This window comes from Peromyscus maniculatus, chromosome 5, assembly GCF_049852395.1.
Source record: "Peromyscus maniculatus bairdii isolate BWxNUB_F1_BW_parent chromosome 5, HU_Pman_BW_mat_3.1, whole genome shotgun sequence".
Classification (NCBI taxonomy): Eukaryota; Metazoa; Chordata; class Mammalia; order Rodentia; family Cricetidae; genus Peromyscus; species Peromyscus maniculatus.
The window spans coordinates 38130180-38155876 of NC_134856.1; the positions used below are offsets into that span (position 1 = coordinate 38130180).

Here is a 25697-nt window from a genome sequence, read left to right on the forward strand (position 1 = left end):
CCCTCCCTGGAACTGCTGGGTTGTTGCAACTGGGTGGGTCACCTTACTGGAATGGGAGGTGTGGCCGCTGTGTAGGATGCCTGCCCTCCCAGTCTTCACCGGCTGCACCTTGGCGTGGGGCGGGGCCAGGCCTTCTCAGTGGGGCGGAACGGGTCAGGGCAGGCTGGGTCCTACCCTCCTACCCCTGAGATTAACCCGGAACTAACAGGCTCCTTTAGGAAGGCCTTGGAGCCAGATTGAGCGGTAACCTGAGCTGTGAGTGCAGGCCACCGGAGCCAGGCTTTAGACAGAGGGAGGACCCAGCCCCAGACGAGGTGCACCCTCGGCGGGAGGTGGCACAGTTGTGCAAAGTGCCGACGGCCACAGCGGCAGGACTATGGCGCCCCCAAGGAACGTGGTGAAGATCGCTGTTCAGAAGTCTGACGCCATCCCACAGCTTATCCAGCTAGACCAGGTCAACGGGACTGTCCGAACTCCCCCTCCCACTTCTGGATCGTTCCTCTTCCCTCGGGCTAGCCCAACCCACCCCTCTTAGGAGTCCCTCATCCCAACTCCTTACTAGCGCCTTGACTGACAACTCCACTTGCAGGCAAAGCCCCTGGCCACTGTGCTGAAGGAGGTGTGTGATGTGTAAGTAGGAATGGGCAAAAGCGGGAGAAGGGCAGGGACGGATGGGAGAGGTGACCCTGGACTTCCCTTGCTGAGCTTCCTGTCCCACAGGTGGAACGTGACTGACTCCGAGCGCTATGCCCTGAAGTTTGCTGATGGGCACAAGAGATACATCACAGAGAATGTGAGCCCCCTCCCAGCCCCACACTGCACAGGGTCCCTCTAACCCACCTGGCTTATTCAATATATTTATTCTCCCTGCTCTGAATGTGAGTTCTTTTACTGACCCCACAACAGATGATCCGGTTGACCATTTCCCAGAGCCCTCTTTAACTTTGCTCCTTTCTGCTGTTTCCTCCAGAACCGCACGGAGATCAAGAATGGAAGCATCCTGTGCCTCAGCACTGCCCCAGTAATGCCCCTTTCAGCCCTCTCCTCCCCCTCTGCTGGGTCCCCTTGCTTGCGTGCCTAGTGGCTTCTGCCTCGGGTCTGGAGGCCCCAGCTCCTTAGTGCTCCACCTAGTGGACACCTAGGCCATCACACTTGCAGTTCCAGTAACATTCTAGTCTAACCACTTCATCTCTTTACTGCTCCTGCTAGGACCTGGAGGCCCAGCAGCTGCTGGGTGGGTTGCAGAGCACAAGTCGTGAAGGGTGCTACCAAGCCCTGAAAAACCTGGTCCCGCTGGCCTCAGACATGACCTTTGCCCAGGAGGTCATCAGCCGTGATGGGCTTCAGAGACTAAGCGCCATCATTGAAAATGGGGATGAGTGAGCACAGGGCCGTCTGTGGTGGGCTGGGTGACATAGCAGGGCTTGGGAATCTTGGTCTGATCCTACTCATCCCCAGGTGTTCTCTGTAGCCTAGGGGAGATGCTGGCCCTTGGTCTAAGGGCTTTCTTGGAGCTCATGGAACACGGCGTGGTGTCCTGGGAGACACTCAGCATCCCCTTTGTCAGGAAGGTGTGTGTTCTCTTCCAGGGGCAGTGGAGCAGTGCCCGCATCTAGCCCTCCCTCGTGAATGGTAGTGACGCCCTCTATCCCTTGCAGGTGGTATCTTACGTGAACATGAACCTGATGGATGCCTCTGTGCAACCCTTAGCTCTCAGGCTGCTGGAGAGTGTGACTTTGAGCAGCCCTGCCCTGGGCCAGCTGGTGAAGAGCGAGGTGCCATTGGACAGGCTGCTGGTGCACCTGCAGGTGTAAGCCTCTAGGGTACAGTGTGAATGGGGAAGTGCAGAACTGGCCTCTCGACGTCCAGCTGAGCCTGTTCCTCCTCTTGCCACAGAAGGAACCAGCAGCTGCAAACCAAGGCTATGGCATTGCTGACAGCCCTGCTGCAGGGGGCCAGCCCTGCTGAACGGAAGGTGAGTGTTCTGTCCAGGGTGACCGAATGAAGAACAGCAGTGGGTGGGTGCTGTGTTCCAGCTAAGAGCAAAGCCATCTAAACCCCTTCTCGCCCACTGCAGCATATGCTTGACTACCTATGGCAGAGGAATCTTCGCCAGTTCATCTACAAGGTAGGGTGGACCAGACCAGGGAGACCCGCTCCCCAGTCCTCCTTTCCCAGGGAGTCTTATCCAAGCCTGGCTGTTTTCCAGAATATTATCCACAGTGCAGCACCCATGGGCGATGAGATGGCTCACCACTTGTATGTGCTGCAGGCTCTTACACTAGGGTTGCTGGAGCCACGGATGCGGACACCACTTGACCCCTACAGCCAGGTGCACAGAGGTACAAAGGCTGGAGGGTCACCTGGAATTTTGTTTTGAATCTATGATCTTGACATGGTCCTCCCCGCTGACTTCAGGAACAGCGGGATCAGCTGCAGGCCCTGCGCCAGGCAGCCTTTGAACCAGAGGGGGAGCCCTCGGGCACAGGACTGAGCGCTGACCGCCGCCGTTCTCTCTGTGTCCGGGAGTTCCGAAAGCTAGGCTTCTCTGTGAGTGAGCCCTACCTTAGTTCCCACCCAAGCCTCCACCCAGGCTACAGTTACTCTAGGACTGTGGCCCTTCCTGAGCTGCCTGTGCTCCCCTCTCTAGAACAGCAATCCAGCCCAGGACCTGGAGCGTGTGCCCCCAGGCCTGCTGGCCCTGGACAACATGCTCTACTTCTCCAGGCATGCGCCCAGTGCATACAGTCGGGTTAGTAACAGACTGGGTGGGGCAAGCGGGGATGGCAGCAGCAGCTCAACTTCTTCAGGGTCTCCCTGGAGTCCTGTTGCCATCCTCTATTCCCACTGCCTTAGTTCGTGCTGGAGAACAGTAGCCGAGAAGACAAGCATGAGTGCCCCTTTGCCCAGAGCAGCATCCAGCTGACAGTGTTGCTGTGTGAGCTGCTCCATGTTGGGGAGCCTTGTGAGTTGAGCTAGATCCAATGTACTTGGGGGCAGGGGACGGAAGGGCAGAGAGGGCCAGGGGCTGTAGACACTTTCTCCCTGAGCCCCTCCTGCCCCCCCGCTCCAGGCTCCGAGACAGCCCAGGACTTCTCACCCATGTTCTTCAGTCAAGACCATAGTTTCCATGAGCTCTTCTGTGTGGCTATCCAGCTGCTGAATAAGACCTGGAAGGAAATGCGGGCAACACGGGAGGATTTTGACAAGGTGGGTGGGGTGGAAGCAGCAAGGCCAGGGGCCATTTCTGGAAAGGGGTCCTGAACACAGGTCCTACACTGAGTTTCGGTGGTCCTAGGTAATGCAGGTGGTTCGGGAGCAGCTAGCCCGGACGCTGGCTCTGAAGCCCACCTCCCTGGAGCTCTTCCGAACCAAAGTGAATGCTCTCACCTATGGGGAAGTGCTGAGGCTGCGGCAGACAGAGCGGCTGCACCAGGAGGGCACTCTGGCCCCTCCTATACTGTGAGTTGGTAGGGTTCCGGTCTCAGTCCCCACCTCCCCAGTGCCCTGTGGACCGTGCTCCGGGTCAGCCCTGCTTAATGACTCCCACTCTCCATCCAGGGAGTTGCGGGAGAAGTTGAAGCCAGAGCTCATGGGCCTGATCCGCCAGCAGCGTTTGCTCCGACTCTGTGAGGGGATGCTCTTCCGCAAGATCAGCAGCCGGAGACGCCAGGGTCTCTGAATGGGCACTAGGTGTTGTGGGGGGTGTCTTAGGGTTTAGGGCCCCTCTCATCATCACTGCTCTCTTCCCTTTCGGCAGACAAGCTGTGGTTCTGCTGTTTGTCCCCCAACCACAAAGTGCTGCAGTACGGGGATGTGGAAGAGGGTGCCAACCCACCCGCCCTAGAGAGTCTACCTGAGCAGCGTGAGGAGGGCAGGGATGGGCTACTACACCTCTTCTCCCTATCCCCAGATGCCCCGTATCTTGGGTCAGCCTTGGGCCACAGTGGTCAGCCAAATCTTCTCTCTACAGTCCCTGTGGCAGACATCAGGGCACTCCTAATGGGCAAGGACTGCCCCCATGTCCGGGAGAAGGGTTCTGGGAAGCAGAACAAGGTGACTGCGGTAGGGCCAGAGGCTTCGCCCCTCCTATTCCTGTCTGCCTGCTCCTGTTCCCTACTCAGTGTTCTTGCTCCCACTTTCCTAGGACCTCTATGAGTTGGCTTTCTCCATCAGCTATGACCATGGGGAGGAAGAAGCATACCTCAACTTCATTGCCCCTTCCAAACGGGATGTAAGTTTCTGGGCTGGGCTGTTGGGCAGATGGGCAGGGGGAACAGATAAGCAGACACTCAGAGTGGGCCCTGTCCATCCCTAGTTCTACCTGTGGACAGATGGGCTGAGTGCCCTGCTGGGCAGCACCATGGGCAGTGAGCAGACTCGGCTAGACCTGGAACAGCTGCTTACCATGGAGACCAAGTTGCGCTTGTTGGAACTGGAGAATGTGCCCATTCCCGAGCAGCCTCCCCCAATACCCCCACCCCCTACCAACTTTAACTTCTGCTATGACTTCAGCATCACTGAGCCTTGACTGAAGTTGGCCATAGGCCACAACTGGTGCTGCTGTAGCAGCCACAAAGAGGGATGAAAAGAAAGCACAGACAACCTGACCAGCAGAGCCTCTAGCAGAAATAAAGTTGGCTTGGCTTATAGATACGTGTCAAATCGGCTCTGAACCTGTGGGCTAAGCCTGTTGATAAACATGGACATGTCTTCAAACGTAGTAAATGATGTAAGGGCACCAGGTAAGACCATACACTTGGACAGCTACTGCCTTTGGAAGGCTGGTGTTGGGTGGAGACAGGTAGGGACTATTGCCCTTCTTGAAATAAGTCCTTAGCGTCGTCAGTTCTGGACATGAAGAGAGAGCTGACCTGTCATTTGAGGTAGCAGCCACAGAAGAGATTGGCATGTCAGCCAACTGCCAAGAGAAGCAGCAGGGCTGGACACATTGCCCCAAATGGACACAGTCCTAGGCCTCAGCAACAGGGGTCTGTCTGGAGGCCGCACTTCAGAGGCTCCTGGTAGTCTGCCCTCATTTCCCAACCTTGCTTGGCCCTGGCCCTTGTCCTCCATGGGATGCAGAGACCTTTGGTGAGAGAGAGGCATGAGGGAGAGATGCAAAGCTGCGTAGAAGGCTGTCAGCTCCAGAGGGGTAGATCTGCACAAGAGAATTACGAGCTAACTCATGATCACGTCTAAGGTGGTGATCTCAGGCAAGTAAGAGTCTGTGGGGGCAGAAGTGCTGAGACAAGGTGGGTCCAGTTGGAGGCAACAGTCACAAACTCCTCCAAGCCCCTAAGACAAATAATTCAGCAATCCAGGGGCCCCACAGGGTAGGCTGAAAGCTACCACTATCCTGAGTAACTTCTATATACCATTCATTACTCCTCAAATACTGTGTTTAACATGCTAGTCATCAATGCTGTGCCTTAAAATTGATTAAATGACATTTCCTTTGGAGAAAGTGCTAGCAAAACACTTGGCCCCGCAAAACAAAAACAAAAAACCTGACGATACTTCCAATCTTCAGAGTGTCCATGATTGGACACAGAGCCTTGCTACTACACTTAGAACAGACTTTTGAGTTTAAGGTGGAAACGGGAGGGAAGGGGTCCTAGTTGCAGTTAGTGTCCCAATACAGTCAATTCTCAGTATCTTCATTACTTGTCCATGCTACCACCATCCTGGCATAGCCCCCTAACTTCTGGCTTCTAGTCTTGTTCCTCTGATCATTTCAATAGCTGCCACTTCAACACTGCAAATTTAATGTGATTACATACTCATACATATACCGTATGGTGGTTTGAATGAGAAATGACCCCCATAGGCTCATATATCAGAATGCTTGGCCCCAGTTAGTGGAACTGATTGGGAAGGATTAGTAGCTGTACCCTTGGAGGAGGTATGCACTGGGAATGGGCTTTTGAGGCTTCAAAAGCCCACACCAGGTACAGTCTAGTTCTCTCTTTGACTGCTGCCTATGGATCAGGATGCAAGCTCTTCACTACTGTTCCCCACCATGATGGTCATGGACTAACCTTCTGCAACTGTAAGCAAGCCCCCAGTTAAAATCCTCCCTTTATAAGTGCCTTGGTCATAGTATCTCACCACAGCAACATAACAGTAACTAAGACACATCCTATATTGTCCAGTATCTCACTACTGTTCTATTACCATGGTTACCACAGTTGAGTACTGAGTTAAGCTAGAAAGTTGCACAGACGTTTCAGTCCTTCCATTTGGTCTTCAAGGTTCCTGTTGTCAAGCCAGCCTCCTCCCTGTATCCCATCAGGGCCTACACATACCCCTCCATACCAGAACCAGCTCCAGTCTGTCCATCTGACCTCTATCCCTCTTCTGCCATTTTCACTGCCTTCATGCCTTCCTTGACCCTCTAAATTCATTGCTGCCCTAGGTTCCTTGCCCTGGGTGCTAATTCTCTGTTCATACATGTCCTGCATACCGGCCTATTCTGTCTATTGTCTTATTTGCCTCCCTATGGAGTGTGGTGATTGGGAGAACAATGGCACTTCTGAATTCCAACCTGAAGCACAGTGGCTGCAGGTACTCAGCACCGACTAGCTGCTTCTAGAACTAATAAACAGACAGACAAGGCATGGGGACACACAAGAGGATCACTGGATAGACTACCTCTGATCTGCTATTGAGAAGGCACTGGCATTGTTTAGAGGGCTTGGACTATATGACCACTTAGGACCCTCCTACTCAGAGATGCTGTCTTATTTCTTACCCTACCCCAAGACAGTACATGAATCTGCTAAACAGTTGTTCCCAAGTCTGGTTAGGACCAGTGCCTTTGCAGCAAGGCATGTCCAGAAGGGATGTGCTGGGAAAGGCCTCCAAAATCTCCTATGTGGAGGAAGCCAGGACCTAATTGAGTCAGTGTGGGGGCATCTGAGGTTCTCAGCGTTAACTGAGATGGAGAAGGGAGAGACCCCTTAATCTGAGAACATCAGAGGAAGACATAAAATCTGGAATTTTTAATCTTGTTTGGTTTACAGTGAAGTTGATGGATTGACTGCTAAAGCTCAGGAGGGGTGGAGACCCCCTGGGAGCAGGCAGAACAAAGGCTTTAGGTCTGAGTAGCAGGCTGGCAGGAGGCACAGAGTCTGGCCCTCCCCAGCATCGGGCCCAGCTCCTCTGTGAGCAGGGCCCATGGCAGCCAACATGTAGCTGGAAAGAGGTCGCTGCCATCTGTAGGGTACACTGGGGCTGCAAGTATCGTGGAATGGTCCCATCCTGAGTCTTAGAAAAGGTTCTAGAGCAGGGGAAGGCACTAGGGCAGACTCAGGTCCAGAGGCCCGGGCTAGCACTATACTGGTGAAGGGAGATGAGCTTCAGGGATAGTTACTGACCTGGCTCAAAGTGTCAGGGTCAGGTCAGCCCCTCCCACAAAGCGGGACTGGATGCAGGTCACCTGAGGCAGCTGTGCTTGAAAGTGCCTGACGGCTGCCACGTTGATACCAGGACACATGGCCACATCCAACACTCGAAGCTGCTTGCATGCCTGCCCAATGGTATCCAGAGTTCTGCAAGGAGGCCACAGCATGAGTGCCTGAACCAGTGAGTGTAAGACCCAAGCCCAGCCCGTGCGTTGTGGCTCAATGTAAGGCCATCAAACACTCACTGCTCTGTGAGCTGACTGCAACAGGACAGGTTGAGGTGCTGCAGCCTTGGCCAGAACCTGGCTGCCTGGGCCCATCCCTCATCACTGAGGTGGCTGCAGTGACTCAATGCCAAGCGCTCCAGGCTGGGACAGCCCCTAGCCACAGCTACCAAGCCCATGTCTGTGAGTGCTGGCAGTAGGCTCAGTGATAACTGCCTCAGCTGAGGGAACTGGAGCACCTGCAATAGGGATATAGAATGGCATTGGGACACAGAGCCTGGCCCCTTCCAGGTTCCTTGCTTCTACCAGAAACCAAAGAGAAAGGGACTCCAAGAACAAAGTGGGTTGGCCCAATCCCCTAGCACCAGCCCCAATGTCCTCAGCTTATTCACACCTTGGCCAAACTGGCATCAGTCAGTTTGCTGCAGGCTGTGAGGTCCAACTCCTGCAGGGCCTGAAGCATGAGCAGGGAGGGGCCCTGTGACTCAGAATTAGGCTCCTGAGGGTCTGGGGCCTGATTTTCCACCTCTTGGGGTAGCTGTGGGAAGAAACCACTGCTTCTCAGGTTCTTCATAAGTTCTGCTAAAGATTCAGGAGGTGCAGAGGGCAGCAGAGACCAAGGTCACCTCACCCTAATTTCAAGGATCTCATACCTGGGGACTTAGCATAGGCTCCTCACTTGGCTCCTTCAGCCCCAAAAGCCCCCAGTCCTGGAGCTCCTTGCACCAGGCCAGGCGCAGGACTGACAGGTGAACAAGGTAGGTACAGATGGCCTGCACGGTCTGGTTAGTGAGGGCCACACAGGAGGACAAGTCCAGCACTTTGAGGTTTGGGCCCAGTGCTGGGATCATGGAGAGCACTGAGGCATCCTAGGAGGAGGACAAGAGAAAAGGAGCAGCAGCTTGTGCCCCTAAGCTTGGCAGGGGTCATCTGCAGGGGTCCTAATGAGAGAGAGCAACATGGTCCCTGTGTTGGTCGTGAAAGTCTGGAGAGAACAGGGTGGGCTGTGAGTGGTGGGAGACCTAGATGAAGCTGCTGAAAGACACAAAGGCCAAGACTGTGTGTGGTACAAGAACGGATGTAGCTAGATATTTCTCAGGTGGCTGCCATGCCTGTGCTCAGCCCGTTTGAAAGGATGGGCTGAGGCAACACTGATCACAGCCCCTGGACCAGGAGTGGACAGGTGAACCAATCAGATGTGTTTCCTCTAGATTTTGAACCTGAAGGAAGCATCAGTGATGCCACCACCATGAGAAGTTGGCAGCAGGAGCTAAAAGCAGAGCGCACAATCTGGGTGTGTAGATTCAGAGGGAGCTGTGGGGCTTGAGGACTGGTAAAGCAGCTAAGAGACACTGGTGGCCAAGGAGTTGTTAGGGAGGAGTGCTTGCCGTGAAATGAAGCGGAGATAAGTCTTAGGTTTGGAATGCTCTTGTCATAGTAAGAGGTTAAAGGGATAACCCACAAAAAGGGACCAGCTGACACTGTCAGAAATGAATGCCACCCATATGGGCAATACTGGGCCCTATGAAGGGTTTGACTTCAGCCAAGAGGTGACCGTAACGCTCCCAACTGACCCACCCCAAGGCCCTGCCTACTGAATATCTTCTTCAGTGCCATACAATACAAAACCTCCTATTGGTTTTTGATTTTTTTTCCCAGACAGGGTTTCTCTGTGTAGCCTGGTCACTCTGTAGACCAGGCTGGTCTTGAATTCAGAGAGCTGCCTGCCTCTGAGATAAAAGGTGTATGCTACCATGCCTGTCAAGTTTTCTTTCTTTCTTTCTGTTTTTCTTTTCTTTTCTTTCTTTATTTATTTTTGGTTTTGGTTATTCACGACAGTGTTGCCCTGGCTGTCTTGGAACTCGCTTTGTAGACCAGGCTGACCTCTAACTCACAGAGATCCGCCTGCCTCTGCCTCCCAAGTGAGTGCTGTTAAGGATTAAAGGCGTGCGCCACCACCATCGCCTCTGTCACATTTTCTATCACCATTTTCTATCTCTTTGGGCTTCCTCCTTCCAGAACTCACATACAGTGTAGAGACAGGCCAGTGAGGACAGTAGAGGCATGTGCCACCACATTATCTATCTAAGCTGCTGTTACCTTTCAGACCACATCCCAAATTCGTGTCTAACTACTAACCCTGGGACACATACACTGGTTAGCGCCTCTGAGGCCACAGGCCCAGCTGCCCCAGGGGCCCTGGAAAGGAAGGGAGGGAAAGTAACTCACCTTCAGTGAGGAGCAGTAAGCCAGCCTGAGAGAAGTCAGTGCAAGTGGAGCTCTGTGAACTGAGCCTAGGACCTTGGCCAGTTCCCGACCGCTGACAAGACAGCACTCAGCCATGTCCAGGCTCTGCAGTTCCTGCAGGGCCCCCAGAGCTGCACAACCCGCATCAGTCAGCCGCTGCAGCTTCCTCAGACTCAAGTGCCGCAGGTGTTGGAGGCCTCGGCTCACAGCCAAGAGTGCCCTGTCGGTCAGCTCTGAGCAGCCACTGAGGTCCAGGGAAGTAATACCAGGCTGCTGGTGGCACAGGGTGGCCACAGCCTCTGAGGAGAGGTCTCTACAGCTGTGTAGGCTCAGCTCCTCCAGCTGCAATCCAGTCACTTGGCCCAGGGCTTGTAGGGCCTCAGGTGGCAAGCCAGTACCACTAAGGTCTAGGGCACGCAGCCTACCAGCTCGCTCTTTGACGAACTGAAGCAGGTTGTGGAAGGAAAGCTGGGAGGGAGAGGAAACCTGCGGGGTAATGGAGCCCCAGGTTGGGCCTAACTCAAAGGTAAGATGGCAGTAGGCCAAGGAGAGGCGCTCCAGGCTAGGGAAACAACCACTGAGATGGTTGAAGCTGAGGTCGGTCAGGTCACGCAGGCAAGCCAGGTTAAGATCACGGAGGCCACTCAATGCCTTTCGGACACACTGCGCTGTCTCAGGCTGAGCCAGCAGAGTGCCTGATGTGAAAAGACTGTTGCAGCCGCTGAGATCAAGGGTACGCAGGACTGGGCATCCCAGGATCAGGGCCAAGAAGGATGCCTCTGTGGGGCTGCCCCCACCCAGGCACAGGCTCTCCAGGTGTGGGCCTAAGTGGTAAGCAACAGACTGCAGTACCTGGTGCGAAGCTGGTGAGCCATCCAGATTGGTCAAGCTGATGTGTGAAATGCCCCTGAGGCCCAAGTTCTTGATGGCCGAGAGTGAGGCAGAGGACACAGGAATGTTGTACCGCACATTTGTCTATAGGGTAGCAGCAGGTCTGAGGTTAGATTTCTCAGAGGTTGAAGCCAGTTAAGAAAGGCCCTTTTACAATGAGCACCCATCCGTGTGTGTATTGTGTGTGTGTGTGTGTGTGTGTGTGTGTGTGTGTGTGTGTATTGTGTGTGTGTGTGTGTGATATGTGTAGCTGAGGAGGGTGTAGGCAGGAAGTGGGAGCTGGGAAGAGAAACAAAGTGGGAAGCAGGAAGGCAAACCATGCTGGATTTGGGAGGAAATGACTATTGGGCCATCAGGAAGGTGAGTGGAGGACAATCTAGATACCACAGAGGGGCAAGGATAGCGTGGGGAGTTAGCAAACTGAGCACAGGAGGGCTGTGGCCTATGGGACACCACTGACGCCTCTGTGGGGTGGGAGAACAAAGAAGGCTGGACCACGATCTTTTGCAGTCTCAGGTCTTGAGATCTGCTGGCCCAGCCAGGACCTCGACACTAGCTAAGCAGCTGACTGCCCCAACTTCCTAGAGAGGGCTTCGAGGACTGGAAGGTAGAAGTGAAGCAGGTGTCACTCAGCTTCTTGTGGGCCAGGTACCAGAGGGCTGGAACAAACACCAAGGTCTAGTCCCCTGGAGGCCTGAGTGCTCAAGCACATGAATATTTGCAAAAAAATGTGTGAGCAGAAGTGTGTGTGTGTGTGTGTGTGTGTTTATTCTAACACATGCCTAGAACACCTGTATCACATCTCTGCAGGTGGCAGGACCTAATATAAATCCCAGAGAAACCAAGGAAGTTAAGCTGAACTTGCTTGGGAGAGCAGTTCACGTTGGTTGGAGTAGGGGTGCAACTCAGGAGTCAAGCTCAGGTTTAAGCTGTGGCAATATGATGGCTTGGGCAGCAGTTTGGGAGAAACTAAGGGAAATATTTTCATAGAACCTTCCCTGATCTCATGCCAAAAGGAGTTTAGGGGAAGTCAGTCTAATCTGTATGGAATAGATCTGTAGCGGGGAAGCTGACATGGGACTCCCCAAATCCTGTCCACTAGATCAGGGATGCAGCTCAGTAGTAGGGTGCTTACCTAGCATGTGTGTAGCCCAGTTAGAGCTTCAAAAAAAAAAAATCACCTAGTCCAATTGCCCTACCTGTTGCCTAGGTAGCAGGAAAGTGGTTCTTAAAGAAGGCTTTAGTTTTACCATCAACATGGATCTGATGCAAGAAAGCTGAGTTCTAGAAAACACTTACCTTTGTCAGCAACAACAAAAGTACCCTGTTCTCTGTTTCCCTCAGGATAGCACCAACAGGGCATGAAAAAGGCAGCCCTGACATGCAGCAGGCAATCCTGCAAAATCATAGAGGCACTATCCTCCCAACCAACACATAACCCATCCCTACCAATGGGGGAGACAGCCTGGCTTCTTTCTCAGCAGAAACAGCCACTATGACTGTTATGGTGGGGAGGAGGATGGGTTAAGAGGCAAAACTGGGGAGCTGAGAATTGAGAAGCTCAATTAGTAGAGTAGTTGGCTGTCTAGCACAAAGTCCTAGGTTCGATGCCTGGTATTACAGAAACCAGTATTTGAGGGGTAGAAGCAGGAGGATCAGAAGTTCTAGGACATTTTTGGCTATATAGCAAGTTTGAGACCAGGCTGAGCTACATGAAACCCTGTCTCAAAAAAAGAAACAGAGACCATCTCATGGTCTCTCTCACAGGAATCCCTGTGATCCTCTTCCTGATCCCACTTCTAGACTGTGGTTGTTCCCTGGTCCCTGCAAGAGGAGCACTCACCACAGGTCCCTATCAGATCCCCTCGCTATAGACTAGTGGAGACTCCCAAGGGCCTAGGTTCCTCTCTCGGGTTTAAGGAGAGCTGGGGGAAGTTCCCAGTGTGAAGGGCTGGGGAAAGAGATCAAACGACCTGAGAAGGAAGGCTGTAGAGAGAAAAGCGAAGCAGCCTCCAGCCACTGAGAAGCCCTGCACACCATGTGGATCAGTCGGATGCTGAATCAACTGGAGCTGGAGGAGCTGTGAGCAGCTCAGTTGCCCAGGCAGCGCCCGCCCCCACCACTCATGTAGCTTAGGAGCCTAAGAGCCGCAGGGCCTCTGTGCTAACAGCTACAAGCACAAAGGAGCTTAGCTTCCTTCCCTTCCTGGGAGCCTGAGCAGCCAGGAATGTTCTTCCATTTCCCACTACCTCTCTGTGAACAAGGCAGACACACAGCCAAGAGAAGGCACTGGCAATCACCGTAGGGTGCTGTCCACAGTTGGCAGCCACAAGACAAATAAGCAGGGTCCAGCCCACAGAATTTCCAGCTACTGGGCAGAGACTTGAGACCATACCCGCCCCCGCTCCCCCCCCCCCCCGTTTGTTTGAGACAAGGTCTTACACAGCTCAGGCTGTCCCTAAAGTTGCTATATATCAGGAGATGACCTTGAACTTCTGATTAGATTTCCTCCCAAGTGCTGGGTTACAGGCATGCATCACTACTATTAATTTTATGTAATACTGGGAATCAAGCCCAGGGCTGAGTACAGGCTAGGCAAGTATTCAACCAACTGAGCCACATCTCCAGTGGCCCCTGACTATTGTCAGTGTTAGCCATGCCAGCCTTGAACCCTTTACACAATGGTCAACCTGCTCCTGAGGTCAGCTGGATGGAATTGCAGGGGCCAAAGGGCAGTCTTTTACATTTTTTTTTAATGTAGAAGAATATTTACTTTTTTGAGGGACAGATGCGAGTAGGGCTCTTGGGTTCTGGACTTTGGCCTTTTCCAGGCCCTAAGAAACTGCTTTTGGAGGCTTGAGGGAGGACTGGAAGGGTACCTGCTCCAGCTTCAGCCACTCCACCCACAGATGCCCTTGGTCTCCTGTCCCCTGTTGGCATCTTAGGAGCAACTGCTGTCACTTTAGTACCCACTTCTGAAAACGACAGCTGCCCCTTGACTGTAGGAGGTCGGGGCTTTTCAGTGCCTAGTGAAGTCTCACAGTGAGACCACAGGCTTGTGCACAGGCTTGGAGAGCCTCAAAGAGAGAAGTGTTCCTGCTGCTTAGTACTGAGATCCAAAAGCCAAGGCACTTGCTTTCCTTTCAGAAAACTGCAGTGAAATACAACTCTGGTGCTCAGAGGTACTGGTCTCTGGGGAGAGTTAAATACTTTGGACAGGAAGACAGCAGTGGAAAGAATCTGAACTGCTCCACAGCGACCAATCCAATGGTGGCCACCCAGGACGTGCAGGGCACTAGGCAGAACTTGGAAGCATGTGGGGGCACTGCCTTTCAGAAGTCACAGAGCCCAGGTGTCCTAGCCTGGCGTGGGGAGACTCAGTTCCAGCTTTGCCTTAGCTGACAACTATCTTCCATAGTACCAGTGGCTGGTGACACTGCCTCCTGCTCCATCTGCCTACCCTGAGCCTTAGAGGACAGGCTCTGGAGACTGCTCTCTGGGGTGTAAAAAACGGTGAAGTCGGGGCAAGACCCTAGATGCCTGTGTACCTATAGCTTGGCCTTCCACCATTCTCACCCTAGCAGGGACTGTGTCAATGGGACCTGGAGTTCCCAGTTAGCTGCAGCATGCCAGCTCTACAGCAGGGTCTCAGCCACAGACCCCAGCCTTCTCCTCCTTCCCTCCTTGCTCCTCCTATCCCCTCTCACTCATCCCCAGGAGCCTGGCCACTCCCTCTGCCCGCTTCTTCCTCCAAGGTCTCTATGAGCCTGCTCTCTCCTGAGGGCTTGTAGTCTTCCTCCCCCACACTGCTGTGCCCACTCTTCCTGCCTACTCCTAGATAACAAACCAGCTGCCTACTTGCAGTCTGTGCTGGAGATAACAGAATACTGCTGAAGAAGCCATGGCCTTCCCTATCCCACTTCCTCCCTTCTCGCCTAACCCACCATTTTCTCCTGCTCTGAGCCTGCTGCAAAAGCTTTTCTGCACCTAGCCTTCTTAGAAATGGGTGCACATCTTTAATCCCAGCACTCAAGAGGCAGAGGCAAGTGGATCTCTGTGAGTTTGAGGCCAATCTGTTCTACAAGGTGAGTTCCAGGACAGCCAAGGCTGTTACACAAAGAAACCCTGTCTGGAAAAACAAAACAAAACACAAAAAAACAAAGAGAGCGAGAGAGCGAGAGAGCGAGAGAAGAGAGAGAGAGAGAGAGAGAGAGAGAGAGAGAGAGAGAGAGAGAGAGAGAGAATGAGAGAAAGGAAAGAAGGAAGGAAGGGAGGGAGGGAGGGAGGGAGGGAGGGAGGGAGGGAGGGAGGGAGGAAGGAAGGAAGGAAGGAAGGAAGGAAGGAAGGGAAAAAGAAAGAAATGGACTGTTCTTCAAAAAGCAGCCAAAGCCATCAGGTGGGAAGTCCGTTCCTGCTTGCTAGCTGGCTCCTGACAGAACCCTACCTCTGACTCCTAGTCTTTGGTTCAGACAGTCCTTTCTTCTGGCTTGCTGAGCTTTCCTCACCTCATCTCCTGGGAATTCTGCTGTTTTTGTCTTTCCATTGGTCCTTCCTCAGAGGCTACGAACAATAGATTTGGGGTTTGGTTTTTGGGGAAAGGGTCTAGTTATGTAGTTCAAGCTGGCCTTGAATTCACTATGTAGCCCAAGATGGCCTTGTGATCACAGCAATCCTCCTGCCTCAGTCTCCTAATGCTACAGCACCTTTTCTCATCTCCAAATTTTCTCTTTCCAGTTTTCCCCCAGGAAGTATGAGGAGACACTCAATGTTGGGCCATTTAGTTCCCCTCCTTCCTGCCAGAATCACTCATTCCTGGTCCCAGTTCTCCTCCAGCAAGTCACTACCATGTAGGAGCTTCTCTTTAGCCTTTCACAGTGTCCTCTTTACCATGCCACCTGCTAGGGAAAGGCTGTAGCCATTAACCTTGTGTTACTTCCAATGTGCCCCCTGGGTCTCCTCTTGCCTTTTAGCCTGTTTTTCATTGGTCTCTCTGGAGTTATCAAAAGACAGACCCAGACCATAGATGAATAGGTTCTCCCTGCCTTGTTCTGCCTAATAACACATACACATGGACAGTCTCTGTCCTCTTCCATGAGCTCTCTGTCACACTATACTTCACCCTATGGGGCAATAGGGTCTTTGGTATGGGAGCATGTGCTGTATGAGTGTGGAGCAGGGGTACATGTGGAAGCCAGAGGAGGACACTAAATGTCCTGCTCTATCACTCTTTGCCTTATTCCCCTGAGACAGGGTCTCTCACTGAACCTGGAGCTAGGCTAGCAGCCAGCAAACCCCATCGATTCTCTTGTCTCTGCCTGCCACAGCAATGGGGTTACAGGAGAGGGTAACGTAGGTGCTAGGGATTTTTTTTTTCACAGCCAGCACTCTTAGCCACTCTACTGAATCATCTCTCCAGTCCTATCTTTTCTTTTTGTTGTTTTGTGAAACAGAATCTTACCCAGGTTGAACTCTAACTTGCAATTTTTCTGCTTAAGTCTACCAAGGGCTGAGATCACAGACATGTGCTACCAGGCCTGGTCCCAGCTACTTTCTGATCCATATTGTTTTCCTCAACCATATTAGAGATCAACTGCTTCATGAACCTCTGGAAACCCTGATACAAAATATCCAATTCTGAATCCACCATCTATCCCCAAATCTGCTGGGCCTCCTAAACTCTTACCACCCTTGATCAAGTTACCCTCACTCTTAACACCCACATGTCTCTTCCACTCTATTTCCTCGATATATCGAATTGTATCCCAGCCAAGCATGGTAATGCACCTTGAACTCCTGACCTTCCTGTCTCTCCTTCCAAGTGCTAGGATTACAGGCAGGTGCCACCACATTCAACAGCATAACATATATTATGAGCACTATTTGTTCTTTATTTTGCCAGTCCCTATGGGATTTTAAATCATTAATCATCCACTTGGTGTTTTAAATGCTCTCCAGTCTTGGTCTCCTATTCCTCTGTTTGTTACACTTTTCCCTTACATGGAGTTACTCAGATTTGGGGCTTTACTTCCATCCATTGTTTTCTTCAGTTCTGGGGATCAAACCCAGGGCATGATACATTCTAGTCAAGTACTCTACCACTGAGCTACACTTCCTGCCCTACTCATTCTTTAATTACATCTGAGTCTATATTTATTACCCATACCTTTCTCTTGAATTTCTCACATAGACATTCAATTATCAACTGAATTTTGGCAACTGGATATCTCATACTCTAAATTTTTCATTCTAAATTTTTCAACAAGTCCAAAATACAATTCCTTTTGACATTAAGATCCATGATACCAGATAGATAATCCAACAACAGACTCTACTTACACGTATACATTTGATATGTAACAGAGGGGTTTCTAACCTAACAGAGAAGATTAGATAGAAATGATGTAGGAGCTATTTGAAAAGCAAACAGATCAGCTCCATACTTTATCATATAAATTAAAATAAGTTTCATAAATAAAACACACTTCTCACTGATAAAAGTTAAAGCCAATCAGGGTGTGGTGGCTCATGCCTATAATCTAAGCACTTAGAAGGCTAAGGCTAGTGGTTCATGGCTAACCTGGGCTACATTGTAAGACCCTGTCCAAAAAAAATTTAAACTAAAAAAAAAAGAAAGAAAACAAAACATTAAAACCATAAAACAGAAGTAATTTATTTTTGTTGAGCCAATCACTACTCTAGAAATCAGTTGTATTTTTTAAAAGAATAAAAATACAAGTATGCACTGATGAAATCTCTGGAGGGCAAGGGATCTTTAAAAACCATGGAAGAAAGAAAAAGAAAATAATCAACAACATCTCATAAATAAAACAGCTATCTACAAATAAAATGAAAGGGCAAACATATGAGAAATATATTTTAACAAATATATAAAAATTAATCTTTAATATATAAAAAGCTCATAAAATGGGAAAGCAAATTACTAAGACCCTACCAGTTAAGTGGATAAAGGACAAAACTGCTAATGAGGAAAAAAAACTTTAATCTCACTGATAATTAAATCAAAATTAACAGAAGACCATTGTCTTTCAATAGTACAGGTGTCTGCATTCCCCTCCTGGCTGGGCTGCCTCCCCATACTCAGTCTCACCCCTCTAGTCTACTTTGGAGTCCACATCACACAGTCTCTTGTCTGCCTTCACATTTCTTCCCTTCTCTCTCTTTTTTTAAATAACTTATTTATTTTATATATACATTGGTGTTTTAGTACCCCAGTACCAGAGTTACAGACAGTTGTGAGCTGCTATGTGGGTACTGGAATTGAACCCAGGTCCCCTGGAAGAACAGTCAGTGCTCTTATACACTGAGCCATCTCTCCAGCCCTGTCTTTCCTTCTTCTTCTTTTTTAATTTATTATATATACAGTATTCTGCCTGCATACCAGAAGAGGGCAACAGATCTCATTATAGATGGGTATGAGCCACCATGTTGTTGCTGGGAATTGAACTCAGGACCTCCGGAAGAGCAGTCAGTGCTCTTAACTGCTGAGCCATCTCTCCAGCCCTGCCTTCACATTTCTTAAAGGCCCCACAACAGTAACTGGAAGAAGCCCAAGCTCTGCTACCTGGCACATCTGCCACCTTGCAATCTTGGCCACATTCTGGTTTCCTCTCCTACCATCCCCCACATAAAACTCAATCCAGTTATTTGGAATTTGTGTGACTGTTGTCAGAACTTCCACACCTTGATGCCAGGTCTAGACGACCAACATGTACTCTCATCCTATTCTCTCAGGCCTTCCCTGATGCTACTGGATGATCTTGTTTGGATACCCTTATCTTTGTTTCACCTTTTACTTGAGTGCTATGGTACTGAACACACAGCATCACAATTATTCATGCTAACTGTCTTTTTCCTTCATTGGACAATGTGCTTCTTAGGGGGACTAGGTTTTATTCACCTATATAGCCCAAGCTCTGAACCCCAAGACTTGTATGTATTAATGTATGAGTATATATGGATGGATGGATGGATGGATGGATGGATAGATGATGCATAAACAAGGCCATGAGCAAGTTGAAGTGAGGGACAACTCAGAATGAATCAAGTGAGGTGGGTACCTTACCTCTCGAAGGGCATTCTGGGCTGCACAGTACCAAGCCCGACTCACAAGGGATGCCTCTTTCTGATCTGACAGAGGTAGGAAGCTCAGGATATATGTGAGCATCTGAGGGAAAAAGATAAGGTGTTTGGGGGCTGTTAGAACTGGGTCTGAGGGCATCGGAGCATTGGCTTCTAGTCCATCTTGGACCCAAAGCTTCATGAAAGCTTCATGCTTCCCTTCTCCAGCCTCCAGGCATATCTCCTCAGAATGGACCTAACATGAGCCACTTCTGAGTTCAGGTTTGTACCAAGTAAGAAGCAGCCAAATTCATGCCCAGTTTGGTAGAAACGGTCTGGCACTGGGGCCAGAGAAACCTAGTCCAAGTTTCCACTTGGCTAGCTGACTTCCTTGAGCCTTGCTTTTGTCTGTGAAATGGCAACTGAGATTTAAATAGGTTCTTGTGAGAAGTTACAAATCATAGCACTTTCCATAGATCTAGAACATAAGTCAAATGCTACTCTTTTTTTTTTTTCTCATTTAGATAGGGTTTCACTATGTACCCCAGGCTGTCCTGGAACTCACTCTGTACCCAGACTTACACACAGCCATTCTCCTGCCTTAGTAGAATTATATCCCATGTGATAGAATTGTGAGTGTGAGCCATGATGCCTGGCTTTGGGACCCCCTATTCTTTTCCCATCTTCTCTATTATCAGTTTGTTTTCTCAGCTAGCTGTTAAGGTAGGACAGCACAGCAAGTTTGGGAGACACTGCTCTTCCCTCTCACTGTGCTCTATGAGTCTATAGGTGGTGAGGTTGGTGGCTCTATCTAGGACTAAGAAAGGGGCCACTTGGGAGGCAGGAACAATCTCCTATTAACTGTCCTTTTCTTTTAGAGTCTTCCCTCCTCAAGTCCTATGGCAAGGTTTTCTAGGCCTTTACCATGCTAAGTGTCCCCATGCATTCCCCATGACTCCCAAGGTTCAATCTTTTGATTTTCTGTTTACTTGTACAAGAACAGTCAACAATGTAATAGCTTTAGGTTGTCAGGTTAACCAAGCATTAGTCTCATACTGCCAATTGTCTACAGGGTCCTACACTCAAATAGTTCTCAACCTAATCTCAACCCAAATTGCTATTTTTGCCCTCAGTCCAACTTTACCTCTTACTGCCAACTGTACTCCCAATCTGAGGTTCCTAGTGATACTTGGACTAGTGATCTTCCATTCTTTACTCACAAAACTGAAGTTTCAGGCAAGGCTAACTCAGACTCATCAAATCCTAGCTCTACTACTTTCCAGGTGAATAGCTCCAAAGTATGTGACTTCTCTGAGCTTCAGTTTCTATACGTATGAAAAATGAAGACATTAAAAATAATCTAGCCGGGTGGCAGTGGCGCATGCCTTTAATCCCAGCACTTGGGAGGCAGAGGCAAATGGATCTATGAGTTCGAGGCCAGCCTGGTCTAAAGAGTGAGATCCAGGACAGGCACCAAAACTACACAGAGAAACCTTGTCTCAAAAAAAAACCCCAAATAATAACAATAACAATAATGTAAATTAGTCTTATAGGGACCTAGATGGTCCATAAATGGCTGTCAGATGGCCATTATTAACATTTCTACTTCTGCAACTTCATCATCCTAATAGCTCTAAAGTTTATCCCCCTAGACCTAGATTCCTTTTACAGCCTCCTCGTTTCTATGTTCATCCTTGTTAGTCCGTTCTATATAGTCACAGAGTTAATTTTCCAAAAAGTTGTGTCCAGTTTCACTACCCCTGATAAAAACCTTCCGTTTTTATCCCCAATAATCTCAGAACAAAATCCTCACTCCTGGGTCAACATCGCCAGCCTCCATGCTTGGGTCTGCTGGTCTCAGAACATCCCCAGTCCATCCTCCCTACCAATACAGCAAGTCTATTTCCTTTTCCTTATGTGAAGCTCTTTCTGGGAAGTCCTTCTGCAGTGACTTCACTAGCCCATTGTGTTCTCTCCTTCTCTCCTCGGATGCTAAGCACATAGGCAGAATTCAGCCAGTCTCTGCTGGATTAAAAATAGAGTCCTTTATCCCTACTTTCACCAAAGGTTTGCTCAGGGAAGGGGTGGGAGATGAAGCAGATTATTACTGAGAGGAGAAGGACTAGGACCAGAGAGGAGAGGTATGAAGAAGTGTTGACGGGGCTGGACGGACCAAGCCCCTATCCCTAGGGGGCTAGGAGGGAAGACTGGGCTAAGAGAGTGGCTGCCCTATCTTCTGGGATGATAAGCCATGGGAGCAAAGAGAAAGGGAAACATGTCTTCATGGGAAGGGTCATAATTCAGTAAGCTAAGAATGGAGTAGCCTCTCTGGTATTAAGAGAGGTAGAGACAATGGTGGAGTGGTCATCCCAGGAACCCACCCCAAGGGACTACTACTGGATTTACAGGAATGAGGATAACCTCTGGGGCCAAAAGGGAATAGGATGTCATTGCAGGTTCTATTTATGCTAAGGAGAGGGTGCATTCTAGGACTCATGGGAAAGTGGCCTTTCTGGGTTAATGGGAGGGGGCTGCCAACTCCCAGGAAAAAAAACAAATTGAGAGGCCATTTCAAAAAAGATACTAGACACAAAGGCTGTATCTGTATCTCCTTGCCCATGAGAGCAGAGTACTCTTGCCTCTGACTAACGGAACATCCCACGGGGTGAAAAATACTGGGGCAGCCATCACTGGGGAGGTAGCGGGCATGTCTTAGATTAAAGACCTTGGCTGCTGTCCCCAGAACTGACGGGGAGGGAGCAGTCTATTTCCAACTGCGAGGACGGTGGGGGAGGGGCGGGGGAAACGCAGCGACCATTCCGAGGGGCCAACCGGGATAAAATTGATTACCCTTCAGGGACGGTGGAGCGGACATCTTCTAGAACTGAGCGGGAGGCAACGGCCATCTCAAGGGAAGGAGATGGTTAGAGAGTCTGTCCTCCTGAGGGGACAGAGTAGTCATCTTCTGGGGCCAACGGGTAAGGAGAGGATGGTATCCCACCCGAAGGGGTCGAAGTGGCCCCAAAGCGGGCTGTTACCCAGAGTTTGCAGGTCCTGGGATTCGCCGGGCGGCTCGTTTCCGCCTGGCGGGAGGTGCCGGGCGAGCTGTCAGACAGCCCTGCCCCAAAGCTCGGGACCCCGAAGGCGGGGCCTGTCCCCGACCCAGGCCTGAGGACCGCTTCCTCTCACCTCCAGGGGCAGTGAGTCCGCCATCGCCTCTCTGCCGTCTCCGCCCCCACGCAAGGCTTTCTGGGAAGTGTAGTCCCATCACCCCTGGGCGGGGCCTGGGAAGGAAATGGAATCCACTTCCGTCCAGAATCCTGACGACTTCGGTCTGTACCGGAAGTGCATGGGCTGCCGATGTGGTGTCTACTGACTGCAGTTCCAGTTACTCGCCCTTGTTTCCGTGGCTGGGTATTTGCTTCGCACTATGGCGGTAAGAAGGATGGGGAGGGCGGGGCCCGCACCGGCAAGCTTTCCTGGTGTTGGGAAAGTGAAAACATAAGGCACTGGGCCAGAGAGGGGCGCCGTCCAATGGACTGTGGTAGAGCGAGTGGGTTGCGGGGCGAGTAGTGGCGCAGGAATATACAGAACTAGTGTAGGAGTCGGGGGGGGGGGGCGCAGTTGTAGTTCCAGATCTGAACTACCCCCCCACCCCCATAAGCTGGAGAGGGACGCCATTAAGTTCCCCTGGAGTCCCTTCGGAGAGGTCCTTAGTCCAAACCTGAACCTTACCAGGAGAGCCAAAGAAGGCATGAATGTAGTTTGGGTTATTTCAGCATTGGGCGATCATAGCTGGGGGTAAAGATGGTGTCTAGACTGTAGGGGGAGGATGGGCTAGAGTGGAAGTCATCTCAGGGACTGCTAGGTTTGACAGAGTACGATGAGGACTTCGCTGAGGCGCAGATAACTAAGCGGGTGTGAGGAGTGAGGCGAAAAAGCTGACAGCATCTCATCATCCCTCTGCAGCCCAAAGGCAAAGTGGGTACAAGAGGCAAGAAGCAGATATTTGAAGAGAACAAAGAAACTCTCAAGTTTTACCTGAGGATCATACTGGGAGCCAATGTAAGTTGCCTGCCTCGTGTTTTCTGTGCCCTTTAGTAGCTCCAGTGTCCTCAGGGCTCTCTGATTAGGAGTGCTGGTGAGGACAGCCAAGGTTCCAAAAGAGAATGTTGTAAAGAAACGAAAAGCTAGGCGTGAAAGCACAAGCCTGTAATCCTCACACGAGGTAGGCTGAGGCAGGAGGACGGGAAGCTTGACGTTTGCTTTGGTCTACATAGAAACCCCATCTCAGAAAGAGGGGGGAGGGATGAGAGAAGCCAGTCATAGTGATACATAACTGTAATTCTAGCTACTTGAAAGACTGAGGCTAGAGGGTTCAAGGATAACCTGAGCAACAAAGCAAGACTCCAGTCTCAAGGAAAGAGAAGTGAAAACAGAAAGTGTAGCTCAGTGGTAGAGCCCTTGCCTATGTTTGATCACCAGCACTGCCTGCCCCCCCACCACCCCAGTATCCAGAGCTGAGTGGTTAAGAGAGAGGACCTGGGTTCCATTCCTAGCACCCACATGGTAGTTTACAGCCATCTGCTCCAGAGGATCCAGTGCCCTCTTCTGACCTCTGTGGTACCAGGCACACAAGCAGACATGTGGCGCACATACATACAGGCAAAACACTAGATGCATAAAATATATTTTAAAACATTTTTTTTTTTTTTTTTTCTGGTTTTTCGAGACAGGGTTTCTCTGTGTAGCTTTGCGCCTTTCGTGGGACTCACTTGGTAGTCCAGGCTGGCCTCGAACTCACAGAGATCCACCTGGCTCTGCCTCCCGAGTGCTGGGATTAAAGGCGTGCGCCACCACCGCCCGGCAAAACATTTTTTAAAAAGTAGCCAGGTACTGGTCGGTGGTGGCGCACACCTTTAATCCCAGCACTTGGGAGGCAGGGCAAGGTGGATCTCTGTGAGTTTGAGGCTATCGTGGTCTAGAGTGAGTTCCAGGGCAGCCAGAGCTGTTACACAGAGAAACCCTACCTCAAAAACAAACAAACACAAAAAAAAAAAGGTGCCAGGCACAGAGGAAGTGTGAACTAGAATTAGAAACAAAATGAAGAAATGAAGGGGAAAAAGCCCAAAATGAAATGAAGCAATGAGTCCCAGCTGAGTCTGGCTGTCCTCACACTACACTAAGGCTTCTTTCCTGGACTGACTCGGGTTAAGAGTTGTCTGACTCAGGAAGCAGGGCCCTTCTACCGCTTGGTTTCGTCCTCCTAGTCTAGCCCAATTCTTAGTCAGGGTTGAGGAAAGCCAGTAATTTGGGGGTAGCTGTCAATTCCAGCCTGATCCTGTGTTTGCTCATAGGCCATATACTGCCTTGTGACCTTGGTTTTCTTCTATTCATCCGCCTCATTTGGGGCCTGGGTAAGTATCCTTGTTGGGGGATATTCAGTCACACTGTGAAACCCAAGTGCGCATCTGCGTTAATTCAATAAAATTAACCTTGGGTCAGGAGGCTGAGTTAGCAACTAGTTGACAGGAAGTAATCATAGAGCATCAGAGGGAGAGAGAGAGGCACCAGAAGTAGGGAGGGAGGGATTTGTAGTGGTGTGGCTTTGTTTGTTTGGCAGAGCTGAAGGAGGCTCTCTGGGAGATGTCAGCAAGGAGAGGTTAGCTAGTTGCTACTCAGCCTCTGAGCTAGCAGGTTTTCACCCCAGCCTTTGACTCTTGAGTTTTATTTATAATTAGAATAGAGATTTAGTTAAAGCTACCTTTAGTGGCAGAGGCAGAGCTGGCTGGCGCCTGTGGGAACAGACTTCCCGCCAGGCTGTGACCCGAGTGGCCAGGCTGCTGCTAGAGAAGCAGGCCAGTCACTGCCGAGTTGCAGTTGCTGGCTGAAATAGCAGATTTAAGGCGCAGCCACTGTGCTGGAGTTAAAACAACATATCCCCATCCTGGAAGTGAGTGTACAGGGTCAGTGCCGAGCAGCTTTTGATACTCTTTTTCTCGTTCTGCAGTTGGCCCTAGGCTTTAGTTTGGCAGTATATGGGGCCAGTTACCACTCTATGAGCTCGATGGCTCGGGCAGCCTTCTCCGAGGATGGGTCCTTGATGGATGGTGGCATGGACCTCAACATGGAGCAGGGCATGGCAGAGTGAGTGTCCCCCATCGCCAGCCCAGGTGAGCGGCCCCAGGGCTGGGGCGCTGGGGCCCACACAGCCCAAGACTCCCAACTACTTTCAGCTTGAACAGTATGGAAGGGGGCAGGCCTCGGGCCGGTCTACTACCCTTGGCAGCCTTCCTTTTGTCCACAGGCACCTTAAAGACGTGATCCTCCTGACAGCCATTGTGCAGGTCCTCAGTTGCTTCTCCCTCTACATCTGGTCCTTCTGGCTTCTGGTACGTGGACTGGAGGGCTGGGCCTCCCAAGAAAGTCCTTAACACACCCCCACCCTGCTAGGCCTTGCAACTGGCTTCAAGTTACCCTTTCTGTCCTAGGCTCCAGGCCGGGCCCTTTACCTCTTGTGGGTAAATGTGCTGGGCCCCTGGTTCACAGCAGACAGCGGAGCGCCAGCACCAGAACACAATGAAAAACGCCAACGCCGACAGGAGCGGCGGCAGATGAAGCGGTTATAGCCATCACTGTGGCCACAGACTGCTGGGCACTGGTTGGTTCTGTTAGGCTGCATGGCCCCATGCCTGGAGCAGTGAGGGCCTAGTTTAAGGGCCAAAAGCAGCCTGAAATATAGGATAACTAAATAAATTGTTTAGAATGTGGCTAATGGCTATGTGGATGATAACATACAGTAAGTAGGAAGAATTAGTCCTATGATACTTCTTTTTTGGCTTAGCTGGGC

At 50.7% G+C, this 25697-nt stretch overlaps 3 protein-coding genes across 17 annotated transcripts; 2 read left to right on the forward strand and 1 right to left on the reverse strand.

The window, feature by feature from the left end:
* The first annotated feature begins 186 nt into the window (after positions 1–186).
* On the forward strand, positions 187–4652 carry Elmo3 (engulfment and cell motility 3). Of its 3 annotated transcripts, XM_006986789.4 has the most exons (20): positions 187–454; positions 590–630; positions 721–793; positions 971–1021; positions 1210–1379; positions 1472–1571; positions 1659–1810; positions 1897–1975; positions 2078–2128; positions 2210–2332; positions 2419–2550; positions 2651–2752; positions 2857–2965; positions 3074–3210; positions 3299–3462; positions 3562–3674; positions 3761–3865; positions 3974–4056; positions 4148–4234; positions 4319–4652. In XM_006986789.4, exons 1-20 carry the CDS (start codon positions 377–379, stop codon positions 4529–4531), a joined length of 2163 nt encoding a protein of 720 aa, XP_006986851.1. In that variant the 5' UTR covers positions 187–376; the 3' UTR covers positions 4532–4652. The 3 variants fall into 3 exon arrangements, with proteins under 3 accessions (XP_006986851.1, XP_042133491.1, XP_076428164.1); XM_042277557.2 differs by having other exon boundaries at positions 198–454; positions 2078–2332; XM_076572049.1 differs by lacking the exon at positions 971–1021 and having other exon boundaries at positions 240–454; positions 2078–2332.
* Positions 4620–22166, reverse strand: LOC102912797 (Leucine-rich repeat-containing protein 29). 12 transcript variants are annotated; one of them, XM_076572053.1, is made up of 8 exons: positions 21886–22084; positions 18852–18953; positions 9860–10852; positions 8284–8499; positions 8025–8168; positions 7652–7869; positions 7380–7553; positions 4620–5089 (listed from the first exon to the last, which is right to left on the reverse strand). In XM_076572053.1, the coding sequence occupies exons 2-7, from the start codon at positions 18951–18953 to the stop codon at positions 7385–7387; spliced, it is 1842 nt and encodes a 613-aa protein (XP_076428168.1). In that variant the 5' UTR covers positions 21886–22084; the 3' UTR covers positions 4620–5089; positions 7380–7384. The 12 variants fall into 12 exon arrangements, with proteins under 12 accessions (XP_076428168.1, XP_076428171.1, XP_042133492.1 ...); XM_042277558.2 differs by having other exon boundaries at positions 4635–5161; positions 22037–22166; XM_076572051.1 differs by having other exon boundaries at positions 4635–5161; positions 21698–22077.
* Tmem208 (transmembrane protein 208) lies at positions 22150–25617 on the forward strand. Of its 2 annotated transcripts, none has more exons than XR_006072187.2 (6): positions 22150–22283; positions 22817–22912; positions 24205–24264; positions 24858–25020; positions 25155–25239; positions 25339–25617. XR_006072187.2 is itself a non-coding variant. In XM_006986792.4 (6 exons), the coding sequence occupies exons 1-6, from the start codon at positions 22278–22280 to the stop codon at positions 25474–25476; spliced, it is 522 nt and encodes a 173-aa protein (XP_006986854.1). In that variant the 5' UTR covers positions 22150–22277; the 3' UTR covers positions 25477–25617. The 2 variants fall into 2 exon arrangements, 1 of the variants encoding a protein (XP_006986854.1); XM_006986792.4 differs by having other exon boundaries at positions 24858–24994.
* Positions 25618–25697: the final 80 nt, after the last annotated feature.

What these genes read in the sequence shown, in the direction of transcription:
- Elmo3 (XM_042277557.2), top strand. Translation starts at nt 377, where the DNA reads ATGGCGCCCCCAAGGAACGTGGTGAAGATCGCTGTTCAGAAGTCTGAC. An exon ending in AGAGATACATCACAGAGAAT is followed by an intron (nt 794 to 970) that starts GTGAGCCCCCTC and finishes TGTTTCCTCCAG; the next exon opens with AACCGCACGGAGATCAAGAA. An exon ending in GCATCCCCTTTGTCAGGAAG is followed by an intron (nt 1,572 to 1,658) that starts GTGTGTGTTCTC and finishes TATCCCTTGCAG; the next exon opens with GTGGTATCTTACGTGAACAT.
- LOC102912797 (XM_042277558.2), bottom strand. Translation starts at nt 22,060, where the DNA reads ATGGCGGACTCACTGCCCCTGGAG. An exon ending in CCCAGAATGCCCTTCGAGAG is followed by an intron (nt 10,853 to 18,851) that starts GTAAGGTACCCA and finishes GCTACCCTATAG; the next exon opens with ACAAATGTGCGGTACAACAT. An exon ending in TGCAGTCAGCTCACAGAGCA is followed by an intron (nt 7,554 to 7,651) that starts GTGAGTGTTTGA and finishes GCCTCCTTGCAG; the next exon opens with AACTCTGGATACCATTGGGC.
- Tmem208 (XM_006986792.4), top strand. An exon ending in CCGCCTCATTTGGGGCCTGG is followed by an intron (nt 24,265 to 24,857) that starts GTAAGTATCCTT and finishes CTCGTTCTGCAG; the next exon opens with TTGGCCCTAGGCTTTAGTTT. An exon ending in ATGGAGCAGGGCATGGCAGA is followed by an intron (nt 24,995 to 25,154) that starts GTGAGTGTCCCC and finishes TTTTGTCCACAG; the next exon opens with GCACCTTAAAGACGTGATCC.